The sequence below is a fragment of the Pelobates fuscus genome, chromosome 7 (assembly GCF_036172605.1).
Source record: "Pelobates fuscus isolate aPelFus1 chromosome 7, aPelFus1.pri, whole genome shotgun sequence".
NCBI classification, from domain to species: Eukaryota; Metazoa; Chordata; class Amphibia; order Anura; family Pelobatidae; genus Pelobates; species Pelobates fuscus.
The window spans coordinates 3,468,680-3,484,376 of record NC_086323.1 but is presented as its reverse complement, the minus strand read 5'-3'; the positions used below and the strand labels follow the sequence as shown (position 1 = coordinate 3,484,376).

The 15,697-nt window shown below is 47.8% G+C and overlaps 1 protein-coding gene across 1 annotated transcript in view; it reads right to left on the bottom strand.

The window, feature by feature from the left end:
• The window catches only part of DNAI3 (dynein axonemal intermediate chain 3), a 102,919-nt gene that overhangs the window by 72,245 nt on the left and 14,977 nt on the right, over nt 1-15,697 (bottom strand). Inside the window, exons 7-9 of the mRNA XM_063427295.1 lie at nt 7,668-7,858; nt 6,934-7,058; nt 6,774-6,863 (exon numbers count right to left, since the gene is read on the bottom strand). Of these exons, the coding sequence (XP_063283365.1) occupies nt 6,774-6,863; nt 6,934-7,058; nt 7,668-7,858 (406 nt within the window). The remainder of the gene's footprint in view (nt 1-6,773; nt 6,864-6,933; nt 7,059-7,667; nt 7,859-15,697) is intronic.

Below are 15,697 nucleotides of genomic sequence, written 5' to 3'. Positions count from 1 at the left end.
CGGTCAGTATCAGTATCAGTATCAGCCTTGGTCAGTATCAGTGTCAGCGTCGGTCAGTATCAGTATCAGGGTCGGTCAGTATCAGTATCAGCGTCGGTCAGTATCAGTATCAGCGTCGGTCAGTATCAGTATCAGCGTCGGTCAGTATCAGTATCAGCGTCGGTCAGTATCAGTATCAGCGTCGGTCAGTATCAGTATCAGCGTCGGTCAGTATCAGTATCAGCGTCGGTCAGTATCAGTATCAGCGTCGGTCAGTATCAGTATCAGCGTCGGTCAGTATCAGTATCAGCGTCGGTCAGTATCAGTGTCAGTGAGTGTCAGGGTCGGTGAGTATCAGTATCAGCGTCGGTCAGTATCAGTATCAGGGTCGGTCAGTATCAGTGTCAGGGTCGGTCAGTATCAGTATCAGCGTCGGTCAGTATCAGTATCAGCGTCGGTCAGTATCAGTATCAGCGTCGGTCAGTATCAGTATCAGCGTCGGTCAGTATCAGTGTCAGTGAGTGTCAGGGTCGGTGAGTATCAGTATCAGCGTCGGTCAGTATCAGTGTCAGTGAGTGTCAGGGTCGGTGAGTATCAGTATCAGCGTCGGTCAGTATCAGTATCAGCGTCGGTCAGTATCAGTATCAGGGTCGGTCAGTATCAGTATCAGGGTCGGTCAGTATCAGTATCAGCGTCGGTCAGTATCAGTATCAGGGTCGGTCAGTATCAGTGTCAGGGTCGGTCAGTATCAGTATCAGCGTCGGTCAGTATCAGTATCAGCGTCGGTCAGTATCAGTATCAGCGTCGGTCAGTATCAGTATCAGCGTCGGTCAGTATCAGTGTCAGTGAGTGTCAGGGTCGGTGAGTATCAGTATCAGCGTCGGTCAGTATCAGTGTCAGTGAGTGTCAGGGTCGGTGAGTATCAGTATCAGCGTCGGTCAGTATCAGTATCAGCGTCGGTCAGTATCAGTGTCAGTGAGTGTCAGGGTCGGGGAGTATCAGTGTCAGGGTCGGTCAGTATCAGTATCAGGGTCGGTCAGTATCAGTGTCAGGGTCGGTCAGTATCAGTATCAGGGTCGGTCAGTATCAGTATCAGCGTCGGTCAGTATCAGTATCAGGGTCGGTCAGTATCAGTATCAGGGTCGGTCAGTATCAGTGTCAGTGAGTGTCAGGGTCGGGGAGTATCAGTGTCAGGGTCGGTCAGTATCAGTATCAGGGTCGGTCAGTATCAGTGTCAGGGTCGGTCAGTATCAGTATCAGGGTCGGTCAGTATCAGTATCAGCGTCGGTCAGTATCAGTGTCAGGGTCGGTCAGTATCAGTATCAGGGTCGGTCAGTATCAGTGTCAGTGAGTGTCAGGGTCGGTCAGTATCAGTATCAGGGTCGGTCAGTATCAGTGTCAGGGTCGGTCAGTATCAGTGTCAGGGTCGGTCAGTATCAGTATCAGCGTCGGTCAGTATCAGTGTCAGTGAGTGTCAGGGTCGGTCAGTATCAGTATCAGGGTCGGTCAGTATCAGTGTCAGGGTCGGTCAGTATCAGTATCAGGGTCGGTCAGTATCAGTATCAGGGTCGGTCAGTATCAGTATCAGCGTCGGTCAGTATCAGTATCAGCGTCGGTCAGTATCAGTATCAGCGTCGGTCAGTATCAGTATCAGGGTCGGTCAGTATCAGTATCAGGGTCGGTCAGTATCAGTATCGGTCAGTATCAGTGTCAGGGTCGGTCAGTATCAGTGTCAGCGTCGGTCAGTATCAGTGTCGGTCAGTATCAGTGTCAGGGTCGGTCAGTATCAGTATCAGCGTCGGTCAGTATCAGTATCAGCGTCGGTCAGTATCAGTGTCAGTGAGTGTCAGGGTCGGTGAGTATCAGTATCAGCGTCGGTCAGTATCAGTATCAGCGTCGGTCAGTATCAGTATCAGGGTCGGTCAGTATCAGTATCAGGGTCGGTCAGTATCAGTATCAGCGTCGGTCAGTATCAGTGTCAGGGTCGGTCAGTATCAGTGTCAGCGTCGGTCAGTATCAGTATCAGGGTCGGTCAGTATCAGTGTCAGGGTCGGTCAGTATCAGTATCAGCGTCGGTCAGTATCAGTATCAGCGTCGGTCAGTATCAGTGTCAGTGAGTGTCAGGGTCGGTCAGTATCAGTATCAGCGTCGGTCAGTATCAGTATCAGCGTCGGTCAGTATCAGTATCAGCGTCGGTCAGTATCAGTATCAGCGTCGGTCAGTATCAGTATCAGCGTCGGTCAGTATCAGTATCAGGGTCGGTCAGTATCAGTGTCAGGGTCGGTCAGTATCAGTATCAGCGTCGGTCAGTATCAGTATCAGCGTCGGTCAGTATCAGTATCAGGGTCGGTCAGTATCAGTATCAGGGTCGGTCAGTATCAGTATCAGCGTCGGTCAGTATCAGTATCAGGGTCGGTCAGTATCAGTATCAGGGTCGGTCAGTATCAGTATCAGCGTCGGTCAGTATCAGTGTCAGGGTCGGTCAGTATCAGTGTCAGCGTCGGTCAGTATCAGTATCAGGGTCGGTCAGTATCAGTGTCAGGGTCGGTCAGTATCAGTGTCAGTGAGTGTCAGGGTCGGTCAGTATCAGTATCAGCGTCGGTCAGTATCAATATCAGCGTCGGTCAGTATCAGTATCAGCGTCGGTCAGTATCAGTATCAGCGTCGGTCAGTATCAGTATCAGCGTCGGTCAGTATCAGTATCAGCGTCGGTCAGTATCAGTATCAGCGTCGGTCAGTATCAGTATCAGGGTCGGTCAGTATCAGTATCAGGGTCGGTCAGTATCAGTATCAGCGTCGGTCAGTATCAGTGTCAGGGTCGGTCAGTATCAGTGTCAGCGTCGGTCAGTATCAGTATCAGGGTCGGTCAGTATCAGTGTCAGGGTCGGTCAGTATCAGTATCAGCGTCGGTCAGTATCAGTATCAGCGTCGGTCAGTATCAGTGTCAGGGTCGGTCAGTATCAGTATCAGCGTCGGTCAGTATCAGTATCAGCGTCGGTCAGTATCAGTGTCAGTGAGTGTCAGGGTCGGTCAGTATCAGTATCAGCGTCGGTCAGTATCAGTATCAGCGTCGGTCAGTATCAGTATCAGCGTCGGTCAGTATCAGTATCAGCATCGGTCAGTATCAGTATCAGGGTCGGTCAGTATCAGTATCAGCGTCGGTCAGTATCAGTATCAGGGTCGGTCAGTATCAGTATCAGCGTCGGTCAGTATCAGTATCAGGGTCGGTCAGTATCAGTATCAGCGTCGGTCAGTATCAGTATCAGCGTCGGTCAGTATCAGTATCAGCGTCGGTCAGTATCAGTATCAGCGTCGGTCAGTATCAGTATCAGCGTCGGTCAGTATCAGTATCAGCGTCGGTCAGTATCAGTGTCAGCGTCGGTCAGTATCAGTATCAGCGTCGGTCAGTATCAGTGTCAACGTCGGTCAGTATCAGTATCAGCGTCGGTCAGTATCAGTATCAGCGTCGGTCAGTATCAGTATCAGCGTCGGTCAGTATCAGTATCAGCGTCGGTCAGTATCAGTATCAGGGTCGGTCAGTATCAGTATCAGGGTCGGTCAGTATCAGTGTCGGTCAGTATCAGTATCAGCGTCGGTCAGTATCAGTGTCAGGGTCGGTCAGTATCAGTATCAGCGTCGGTCAGTATCAGTATCAGGGTCGGTCAGTATCAGTGTCAGGGTCGGTCAGTATAAGTGTCAGCGTCGGTCAGTATCAGTATCAGCGTCGGTCAGTATCAGTATCAGCGTCGGTCAGTATCAGTGTCAGGGTCGGTCAGTATCAGTATCAGGGTCGGTCAGTATCAGTATCAGCGTCGGTCAGTATCAGTGTCAGGGTCGGTCAGTATCAGTATCAGCGTCGGTCAGTATCAGTATCAGCGTCGGTCAGTATCAGTGTCAGGGTCGGTCAGTATCAGTATCAGGGTCGGTCAGTATCAGTATCAGCGTCGGTCAGTATCAGTGTCAGGGTCGGTCAGTATCAGTATCAGCGTCGGTCAGTATCAGTATCAGGGTCGGTCAGTATCAGTATCAGGGTCGGTCAGTATCAGTATCAGCGTCGGTCAGTATCAGTGTCAGGGTCGGTCAGTATCAGTATCAGCGTCGGTCAGTATCAGTATCAGGGTCGGTCAGTATCAGTATCAGGGTCGGTCAGTATCAGTATCAGGGTCGGTCAGTATCAGTGTCAGGGTCGGTCAGTATCAGTGTCAGCGTCAGTCAGTATCAGTATCAGGGTCGGTCAGTATCAGTATCAGGGTCGGTCAGTATCAGTATCAGGGTCGGTCAGTATCAGTGTCGGTCAGTATCAGTGTCAGGGTCGGTCAGTATCAGTATCAGCGTCGGTCAGTATCAGTATCAGGGTCGGTCAGTATCAGTATCAGGGTCGGTCAGTATCAGTATCAGGGTCGGTCAGTATCAGTGTCAGGGTCGGTCAGTATCAGTATCAGGGTCGGTCAGTATCAGTATCAGGGTCGGTCAGTATCAGTATCAGGGTCGGTCAGTATCAGTATCAGGGTCGGTCAGTATCAGTGTCAGCGTCAGTCAGTATCAGTATCAGGGTCGGTCAGTATCAGTGTCAGGGTCGGTCAGTATCAGTATCAGGGTCGGTCAGTATCAGTATCAGGGTCGGTCAGTATCAGTGTCAGCGTCAGTCAGTATCAGTATCAGGGTCGGTCAGTATCAGTGTCAGGGTCGGTCAGTATCAGTGTCAGGGTCGGTCAGTATCAGTATCAGGGTCGGTGAGTATCAGTATCAGCGTCGGTCAGTATCAGTATCAGGGTCGGTCAGTATCAGTATCAGCGTCGGTCAGTATCAGTGTCAGGGTCGGTCAGTATCAGTGTCAGGGTCGGTCAGTATCAGTGTCAGGGTCGGTCAGTATCAGTATCAGGGTCGGTCAGTATCAGTATCAGGGTCGGTCAGTATCAGTATCAGGGTCGGTCAGTATCAGTATCAGGGTCGGTCAGTATCAGTATCAGGGTCGGTCAGTATCAGTGTCAGCGTCGGTCAGTATCAGTATCAGCGTCGGTCAGTATCAGTGTCAGGGTCGGTCAGTATCAGTATCAGTGTCGGTCAGTATCAGTGTCAGGGTCGGTCAGTATCAGTATCAGCGTCGGTCAGTATCAGTATCAGGGTCGGTCAGTATCAGTATCAGGGTCGGTCAGTATCAGTATCAGGGTCGGTCAGTATCAGTGTCAGCGTCGGTCAGTATCAGTATCAGCGTCGGTCAGTATCAGTATCAGGGTCGGTCAGTATCAGTATCAGGGTCGGTCAGTATCAGTATCAGGGTCGGTCAGTATCAGTGTCAGCGTCAGTCAGTATCAGTATCAGGGTCGGTCAGTATCAGTGTCAGGGTCGGTCAGTATCAGTATCAGGGTCGGTCAGTATCAGTATCAGGGTCGGTCAGTATCAGTGTCAGCGTCAGTCAGTATCAGTATCAGGGTCGGTCAGTATCAGTGTCAGGGTCGGTCAGTATCAGTGTCAGGGTCGGTCAGTATCAGTATCAGGGTCGGTGAGTATCAGTATCAGCGTCGGTCAGTATCAGTATCAGGGTCGGTCAGTATCAGTATCAGCGTCGGTCAGTATCAGTGTCAGGGTCGGTCAGTATCAGTGTCAGGGTCGGTCAGTATCAGTGTCAGGGTCGGTCAGTATCAGTATCAGGGTCGGTCAGTATCAGTATCAGGGTCGGTGAGTATCAGTATCAGCGTCGGTCAGTATCAGTATCAGGGTCGGTCAGTATCAGTATCAGGGTCGGTCAGTATCAGTGTCAGCGTCGGTCAGTATCAGTATCAGCGTCGGTCAGTATCAGTGTCAGGGTCGGTCAGTATCAGTGTCAGGGTCGGTCAGTATCAGTGTCAGGGTCGGTCAGTATCAGTATCAGCGTCGGTCAGTATCAGTATCAGCGTCGGTCAGTATCAGTGTCAGGGTCGGTCAGTATCAGTGTCAGGGTCGGTCAGTATCAGTGTCAGCGTCGGTCAGTATCAGTATCAGCGTCGGTCAGTATCAGTATCAGGGTCGGTCAGTATCAGTGTCAGGGTCGGTCAGTATCAGTGTCAGGGTCGGTCAGTATCAGTATCAGCGTCGGTCAGTATCAGTGTCAGGGTCGGTCAGTATCGGTGTCAGGGTCGGTCAGTATCAGTATCAGCGTCGGTCAGTATCAGTATCAGGGTCGGTCAGTATCAGTATCAGCGTCGGTCAGTATCAGTATCAGGGTCGGTCAGTATCAGTATCAGGGTCGGTCAGTATCAGTGTCAGGGTCGGTCAGTATCAGTGTCAGGGTCGGTCAGTATCAGTATCAGGGTCGGTCAGTATCAGTATCAGGGTCGGTCAGTATCAGTGTCAGGGTCGGTCAGTATCAGTATCAGGGTCGGTCAGTATCAGTATCAGGGTCGGTCAGTATCAGTATCAGGGTCGGTCAGTATCAGTATCAGCGTCGGTCAGTATCAGTATCAGGGTCGGTCAGTATCAGTGTCAGGGTCGGTCAGTATCAGTGTCAGGGTCGGTCAGTATCAGTGTCAGGGTCGGTCAGTATCAGTATCAGCGTCGGTCAGTATCAGTATCAGCGTCGGTCAGTATCAGTATCAGGGTCGGTCAGTATCAGTGTCAGGGTCGGTCAGTATCGGTGTCAGTGAGTGTCAGACAGCAGAAATATGAAATAGTATCAGTGTCAGACAGTGTCAGTAATTACAGAAGATGTCTTCGGCCTCAGACAAGTCAATTACTATTTATATCGGTTTAATTAAGAGGTCTGTATGAAGGCTCATTAATAAACAAAGTGTTTGAATTAAATAAATGTGACATACCTGGCCGTTCAGACACCCTCCAGCAATAATGTTGGGGTCACTTGGACAAAACTGAAAGCAGTAAATGTCACTGGGGCAAAGGAGCATCATCTAAAGTAAACAGAATACAGGTTAGTCACCGGAGCCAAATCTGACTCCCCTCTCGCCATTTACTACTCACCTGTGGTTGAATCGGCTCCGAGAAACTCCAGAGCACAATCAGCGATGGCTTGAGGAGTAACTTGGGGGCAAGGTTCACACGCTCCTCGAATGAAAGTCGTTCAGTTACAGAAACTGCGACCAGTCCTGTGGGAGGAAATAGAAGGAGAGCTTGTAGGACAGGGGGAGGAGCTGGGAGAGGAGCTGGGGGGGGAGGAGAGCTGGGGGAGAGGAGCTGGGAGAGGAGCTGGGAGAGGAGCTGGGGGAGGAGCTGGAAGAGAAGCTGGGAGGGGAGCTGGGAGAGGCGCTGGAGGGGAGGAGCTGGAGGGGAGGAGCTGGAGGGGAGGAGCTGGAGGGGAGGAGCTGGAGGGGAGGAGCTGGAGGGGAGGAGCTGGAGGGGAGGAGCTGGAGGGGAGCTGGGGGAGGAGCTGGGAGAGGAGCTGGGAGAGGAGCTGGGAGAGGAGCTGGGAGAGGAGCTGGGGGAGGAGCTGGGGGAGGAGCTGGGAGAGGAGCTGGGAGAGGAGCTGGGAGAGGAGCTGGGAGAGGAGCTGGGAGAGGAGCTGGAGGGGAGCTGGGGGAGGAGCTGGGAGAGGAGCTGGGAGAGGAGCTGGGAGAGGAGCAGGAGGGGAGCTGGAGGGGAGCTGGGAGAGGAGCTGGGAGAGGAGCTGGGAGAGGAGCTGGGGGAGGAGCTGGGGGAGGAGCTGGGGGAGGAGCTGGGGGAGGAGCTGGGGGAGGAGCTGGGATTGTGATACTCACCAGGAATGGACGGATGCCAGTGTATGCAGCTGACGGTTTTATCTTTGCAGTAATGGTGCTCAGTGAACGTCTGAAATTCTTTAAGGTGAGAATCGGATTTCCCTCCAAATGCACGGTCATCTTCTGACAGAACGTTCCAGTCATCCAGAAAAGCGTTCATTATCTCGTTCTGCTGCAGCACTAATTCCAACCTATAGGTGGGAGGGGAAGATATTAGTCTTATACTCTGACTCCGGAACAAGGAATCAAATTCAATGCCATACAGGGAATATTCCATACTATTTATATTAAAGATGGTGGTAGGAGATCCCTATCTATTCATTTTAAATGGCTACTCCTAGCACCATAACCACTTCAGTCTGTATGTGCAGCGTTTCTCTAGGAGTTTAACCCTTCTGCTGACGGTGGTGTATCTCCACCTACCTCCAACAGCGTTGTGCGGTGTCATCAGCCAATGCAGAGCTAGGGTTCCAGGCTGGCTAACACGAATTCTATGCACAGAAGCTCATTCATTGGCTGACGGCCAATCAATTCATTGGCTCACTGCCAATCAATGAGCAGCAAGATCGGCATTTGGCTTATGCAGCTCTGCAGATGTAATGTATCTGCTAACAGAGAAGACCAGGAGTCCGGGAATTACTGGGAAACAGGGCCACAGTATCCCTACCACTATAACCACTACAGATGGCTGTTGTAACCCATTAACCTAAAGGGACACTAATCACCAAAACAACTTTAGTTTAATGAAGCGTTTTGGTGTATAGATCATGCAACTGCAGTCTCGCTGCTCAACTCCTTGTCGTTTAGGAGTTATATAAAAGATATTAAACGCTTTCTCAAGTGGCTGGCTAAAAGTTATGGAAGAAGAAAGGAACTGATAGAAGGCTTCCTGGAAGTTGCCATTTAGGAGTTAAATGACGTTACGCAGGAATTACGCAGTCCTAGCCACACCTCCTCTGGCTGTGACTCACACAGCCTACCTGAAAAACATGGTTTCATTTTCAATTAGATGTGACATCACAGTGTGTTTACTTTAGAAGTTCTTGTCTAGTGTTCTGCTAATTATTATTAATAAAACACCAACAGATTTCGTGGTGCTGTACAATGTTTTTTTTGTGTTTTTTTTTTTTTTTTTTATCACACACAAGAGGCTGCTGTTGTCTCTACCGGCAATTAATAGAGCAGGATATAAGAAATTATAAATCATGCCGGGGGTGTGTGGCGAAACCGACCTTGCCACGTGTCCTTGGAGGGGGCTGATTGCCCGCCTCTTGCCTTTGGACTATGGACCAGACTTTATGGGAATGTGATACCCCAGATAGCCATACCATGGAGCCTATTCATATAATGAAAGACTATGGGAAAGACTTTAGCTCCATGGCAATTGTACTGTGTGAGTAGGATCTGCGCGCTATTCGGTAGTTTTGTGCGCGCAGATCCCAGCTATCTGGGGATAGGTGAAATGTCTGTGTGTTATGTGTAAATGTGACTTTATGTATTTTAAAGTGTTTTATGTTGTTTTGCAACCATGTGGTTAATGGAGTCTGCCTTTAGTCCTGGGTAATTGGATTACTTCTCCAATTAACTCCAGGGCAGAAGGGAGGAAACCAGGGTGCATTGTGGGGATGTTTTTCTGCCAGAAAGGAACAAAAGATACTTTTAGTAACTTTTGAACCCCTGGTCGGATTCATGCCATTTTTTAATATGTTGTTCCCCTGAATGGATTGATTGTGGATATGTATTTTTATGTGAATGTGATGTATGGTTTTAAAGTTATGAAAGTTGTGTAAAAGTATATTTTACACTGTATGCATAATGGGATTATGTGTCACACTAAGGGGAGGGGATGTGTGGGAGGTAACATCTATGTCATTGGTTCTTTTATGCCTCCCCCTGGGTGTGGCCTGTATGTGTGAGTTGGAAATAAAAGCCAGGCTGGATGAGCCAGTCCAGAGTTCCTGTTTTAACCTCAAAGTGATGTGTCGTCTCATTATTGGGGGAAGGATTTATTGTATGCTGTTCCAGTTGACTGCTAGGGGTACAAGCCTATTCGTATGGTTCCTATTCAATGGTCTACAGCATTCATACGCTTGGGAGAATTTAAAGGTTTCTTGGATTCGGTGATTATGGTGTCTGCCAGAGTGCTTGGAGCCCTCAGGAAGCACTAGGAGCATCCATTAACGGAGGTACTCAGTCGGGGTGCCAGGCGATCCGTTACATTGGTGGCAAGCGGTGGGATGGCGTCCTAGTGTGAGGTAAAGCAGCTCAGAGACACTGTTTGGATTTACAAATTGAGGGCAACGCTAGCACTCGTGCAGCGCCCCTGGGAGCAGACAAGTATGGAAGGTTCTGGCTCTGGAGATGATTGGCTGGCCGAGGTGAGGCAGCGAGTGGCCGAGTATGGGGATGATATACCCATGGAGACACGCCGGGTGATCTGGAACCAGGTCATGGCTGAGCGAAACACAAGGCTGGACCGAGAATTCCGGTTGGCAAAAGAGAGGAAGTATGCTCAGCAGCAGGAGCGTTACAGCAGCCGAGTAGAGGCTGCATCCGAGGAGGTTAGCCGTCTTTCCCTGAGGCGGCGAGAGGAACCCGAAGTGGGGGTCCTCATAGACTGGTCCTGTGAGGAACCACAACAGGCAGGTAGAGATGGGACCAAGGTCTCTCCACCGGGCCCACCGGGATGCTGGGCAGCCGGCCCAGATCCCCAGCAGCAGCCAGAGTTGCCAGGTGGGGAAGCAGGTGGCCCTTACTCACAAATGTTGAGGGGCCTCACGGATTGGTCCTGGGAAGACCCACAGATGGCAGGTGGAGATGGGACTGCGGTCTCTCTACCGGCCCTACAGGGATGCTGGGCAGTTGGCCCAGATCCCCAGCGGCAGTGTGCATTACAGGGAGCTGAAGGTGCCGTTCTTGCTCCCCAGCGGCAGTCTACGGTGCAGGGAGAGGAGCCTGTTATCCCCTCTCCCCAGCGGCTGAAGGTGTGTAAGGGAGAGGAGTTTGTTATTCCCTCTCCCCAGCGGCAGCGCAGCTCACCAAGGGGAGACAGTAAGCCCCTCACCAGCGCAGATGGGACCGTGGTCTCTGCGCCCTGCCTACAGGGAGTACAGAGGGTCAGCCCTGCTCCCCAGCGGCTGAAAGTGTGTAAGGGAGAGGAGTTTGTTACCCCCTCTCCCCAGCGGCAGCTTAATGTACCAGGGGGAGACTGTAAGCCCCACAACTGTGCAGATGGGACTGTGGTCTCTGCACCTACAGCACAGGGGGTAAGGACAGTCAGTCCTGTCCCCCAGCAACAAGGCTGCTTAGCCAAAGGGGAGACAGTCGGTCTCCCCCTCCAACAGCGGAGCTATGTATCCAAAGGGGAGACAGTCGGTCTCCAGCAGCAGAGCTGTGCAGCTAAAGAGGAGACAGTCGGTCTCCAGCAACCAGGCTCCAACCAGACTACTCCCGTGGTAGTGCTGGCACCAGGACAGAGTACCGCTGGTCTCTGCCCCCTCAGCAACCCACCAAGGCAGCCTACCAGTCCCCCACACAGCCGTGGTGAGGCACCTGAACCTGGACAAGATTCTCCCTCACCCAGGTGTAGTAACTGTTTATTGTGGGTGGGCTGCTCTGCTGTTTCTGTCTTGTGGGTGGGCTGCTGGACTAACAAGGGCACTGACCGGCAGGAGGTCAAGTACCCTGTTAGTCTGGGGGGTAAAGGGGAGAAGTGTGGCGAAACCGACCTTGCCACGTGTCCTTGGAGGGGGCTGATTGCCCGCCTCTTGCCTTTGGACTATGGACCAGACTTTATGGGAATGTGATACCCCAGATAGCCATACCATGGAGCCTATTCATATAATGAAAGACTATGGGAAAGACTTTAGCTCCATGGCAATTGTACTGTGTGAGTAGGATCTGCGCGCTATTCGGTAGTTTTGTGCGCGCAGATCCCAGCTATCTGGGGATAGGTGAAATGTCTGTGTGTTATGTGTAAATGTGACTTTATGTATTTTAAAGTGTTTTATGTTGTTTTGCAACCATGTGGTTAATGGAGTCTGCCTTTAGTCCTGGGTAATTGGATTACTTCTCCAATTAACTCCAGGGCAGAAGGGAGGAAACCAGGGTGCATTGTGGGGATGTTTTTCTGCCAGAAAGGAACAAAAGATACTTTTAGTAACTTTTGAACCCCTGGTCGGATTCATGCCATTTTTTAATATGTTGTTCCCCTGAATGGATTGATTGTGGATATGTATTTTTATGTGAATGTGATGTATGGTTTTAAAGTTATGAAAGTTGTGTAAAAGTATATTTTACACTGTATGCATAATGGGATTATGTGTCACACTAAGGGGAGGGGATGTGTGGGAGGTAACATCTATGTCATTGGTTCTTTTATGCCTCCCCCTGGGTGTGGCCTGTATGTGTGAGTTGGAAATAAAAGCCAGGCTGGATGAGCCAGTCCAGAGTTCCTGTTTTAACCTCAAAGTGATGTGTCGTCTCATTATTGGGGGAAGGATTTATTGTATGCTGTTCCAGTTGACTGCTAGGGGTACAAGCCTATTCGTATGGTTCCTATTCAATGGTCTACAGCATTCATACGCTTGGGAGAATTTAAAGGTTTCTTGGATTCGGTGATTATGGTGTCTGCCAGAGTGCTTGGAGCCCTCAGGAAGCACTAGGAGCATCCATTAACGGAGGTACTCAGTCGGGGTGCCAGGCGATCCGTTACAGGGTGTAACTAGCATTGTTCTCATTTCAACTACACATTGTTTCCTAACTCTCCTATATGCAGAACTGGCAGTAGTGAATGGAGTAGCCCTTTAATAAAGTATTTACCTTAGGATACTGAATTAATAAACTGCTCACCGTGTAGATACTGAGTTAATAAACTGCTCACCGTATAGATACTGAGTTAATAAACTGCTCACCGTATAGATACTGAGTTAATAAACTGCTCACCGTGTAGATACTGAATTAATAAACTGCTCACCGTGTAGATACTGAGTTAATAAACTGCTCACCGTATAGATACTGAGTTAATAAACTGCTCACCGTATAGATACTGAGTTATTAAACTGCTCACCGTATAGATACTGAGTTAATAAACTGCTCACCGTGTAGATACTGAGTTAATAAACTGCTCACCGTGTAGATACTGAGTTAATAAACTGCTCACCGTGTAGATACTGAGTTAATAAACTGCTCACCGTGTAGATACTGAGTTAATAAACTGCTCACCGTATAGATACTGAGTTAATAAACTGCTCACCGTGTAGATACTGAGTTAATAAACTGCTCACCGTATAGATACTGAGTTAATAAACTGCTCACCGTATAGATACGGAGTTAATAAACGGCTCACCGTATAGATACTGAGTTAATAAACTGCTCACCGTATAGATACTGAGTTAATAAACTGCTCACCGTGTAGATACTGAGTTAATAAACTGCTCACCGTATAGATACTGAGTTAATAAACTGCTCACCGTGTAGATACTGAGTTAATAAACTGCTCACCGTATAGATACTGAGTTAATAAACGGCTCACCGTATAGATACTGAGTTATTAAACTGCTCACCGTATAGATACTGAGTTAATAAACTGCTCACCGTGTAGATACTGAGTTAATAAACTGCTCACCGTATAGATACTGAGTTAATAAACGGCTCACCGTATAGATACGGAGTTAATAAACTGCTCACCGTATAGATACTGAGTTAATAAACTGCTCAACGTATAGATACTGAGTTAATAAACTGCTCACCGTATAGATACTGAGTTATTAAACTGCTCACCGTATAGATACTGAGTTAATAAACTGCTCACCGTATAGATACTGAGTTAATAAACTGCTCACCGTATAGATACTGAGTTAATAAACTGCTCACCGTGTAGATACTGAGTTAATAAACTGCTCACCGTGTAGATACTGAGTTAATAAACGTCTCACCGTATAGATACTGAGTTAATAAACGGCTCACCGTATAGATACTGAGTTATTAAACTGCTCACCGTATAGATACTGAGTTAATAAACTGCTCACCGTATAGATACTGAGTTAATAAACTGCTCACCGTATAGATACTGAGTTAATAAACTGCTCACCGTATAGATACTGAGTTAATAAACTGCTCACCGTATAGATACTGAGTTAATAAACTGCTCACCGTATAGATACTGAGTTAATAAACTGCTCACCGTGTAGATACTGAGTTAATAAACTGCTCACCGTATAGATACTGAGTTAATAAACTGCTCACCGTATAGATACTGAGTTAATAAACTGCTCACCGTATAGATACTGAGTTAATAAACTGCTCACCGTATAGATACTGAGTTAATAAACTGCTCACCGTATAGATACTGAGTTAATAAACTGCTCACCGTATAGATACTGAGTTAATAAACTGCTCACCGTATAGATACTGAGTTAATAAACTGCTCACCGTGTAGATACTGAGTTAATAAACTGCTCACCGTATAGATACTGAGTTAATAAACTGCTCACCGTATAGATACTGAGTTAATAAACTGCTCACCGTATAGATACTGAGTTAATAAACTGCTCACCGTGTAGATACTGAGTTAATAAACTGCTCACCGTATAGATACTGAGTGTAGATACTGAGTTAATAAACTGCTCACCGTATAGATACTGAGTTAATAAACTGCTCACCGTATAGATACTGAGTTAATAAACTGCTCACCATATAGATACTGAGTTAATAAACTGCTCACCGTATAGATACTGAGATAATAAACTGCTCACCGTATAGATACTGAGTTAATAAACTGCTCACCGTATAGATACTGAGTTAATAAACTGCTCACCGTATAGATACTGAGTTAATAAACTGCTCACCGTATAGATACTGAGTTAATAAACTGCTCACCGTATAGATACTGAGTTAATAAACTGCTCACCGTATAGATACTGAGTTAATAAACTGCTCACCGTATAGATACTGAGTTAATAAACTGCTCACCGTATAGATACTGAGTTAATAAACTGCTCACCGTATAGATACTGAGTTAATAAACTGCTCACCGTGTAGATACTGAATTAATAAACTGCTCACCGTGTAGATACTGAGTTAATAAACTGCTCACCGTATAGATACTGAGTTAATAAACTGCTCACCGTATAGATACTGAGTTATTAAACTGCTCACCGTATAGATACTGAGTTAATAAACTGCTCACCGTGTAGATACTGAGTTAATAAACTGCTCACCGTGTAGATACTGAGTTAATAAACTGCTCACCGTGTAGATACTGAGTTAATAAACTGCTCACCGTATAGATACTGAGTTAATAAACTGCTCACCGTGTAGATACTGAGTTAATAAACTGCTCACCATATAGATACTGAGTTAATAAACTGCTCACCGTATAGATACGGAGTTAATAAACTGCTCACCGTATAGATACTGAGTTAATAAACTGCTCACCGTATAGATACTGAGTTAATAAACTGCTCACCGTGTAGATACTGAGTTAATAAACTGCTCACCGTATAGATACTGAGTTAATAAACTGCTCACCGTGTAGATACTGAGTTAATAAACTGCTCACCGTATAGATACTGAGTTAATAAACGGCTCACCGTATAGATACTGAGTTATTAAACTGCTCACCGTATAGATACTGAGTTAATAAACTGCTCACCGTGTAGATACTGAGTTAATAAACTGCTCACCGTATAGATACTGAGTTAATAAACGGCTCACCGTATAGATACGGAGTTAATAAACTGCTCACCGTATAGATACTGAGTTAATAAACTGCTCACCGTATAGATACTGAGTTAATAAACTGCTCACCGTGTAGATACTGAGTTAATAAACTGCTCACCGTGTAGATACTGAGTTAATAAACTGCTCACCGTATAGATACGGAGTTAATAAACTGCTCACCGTATAGATACTGAGTTAATAAACTGCTCACCGTATAGATACTGAGTTAATAAACTGCTCACCGTATAGATACTGAGTTAATAAACTGCTCACCGTATAGATACTGAGTTAATAAACTGCTCACCGTA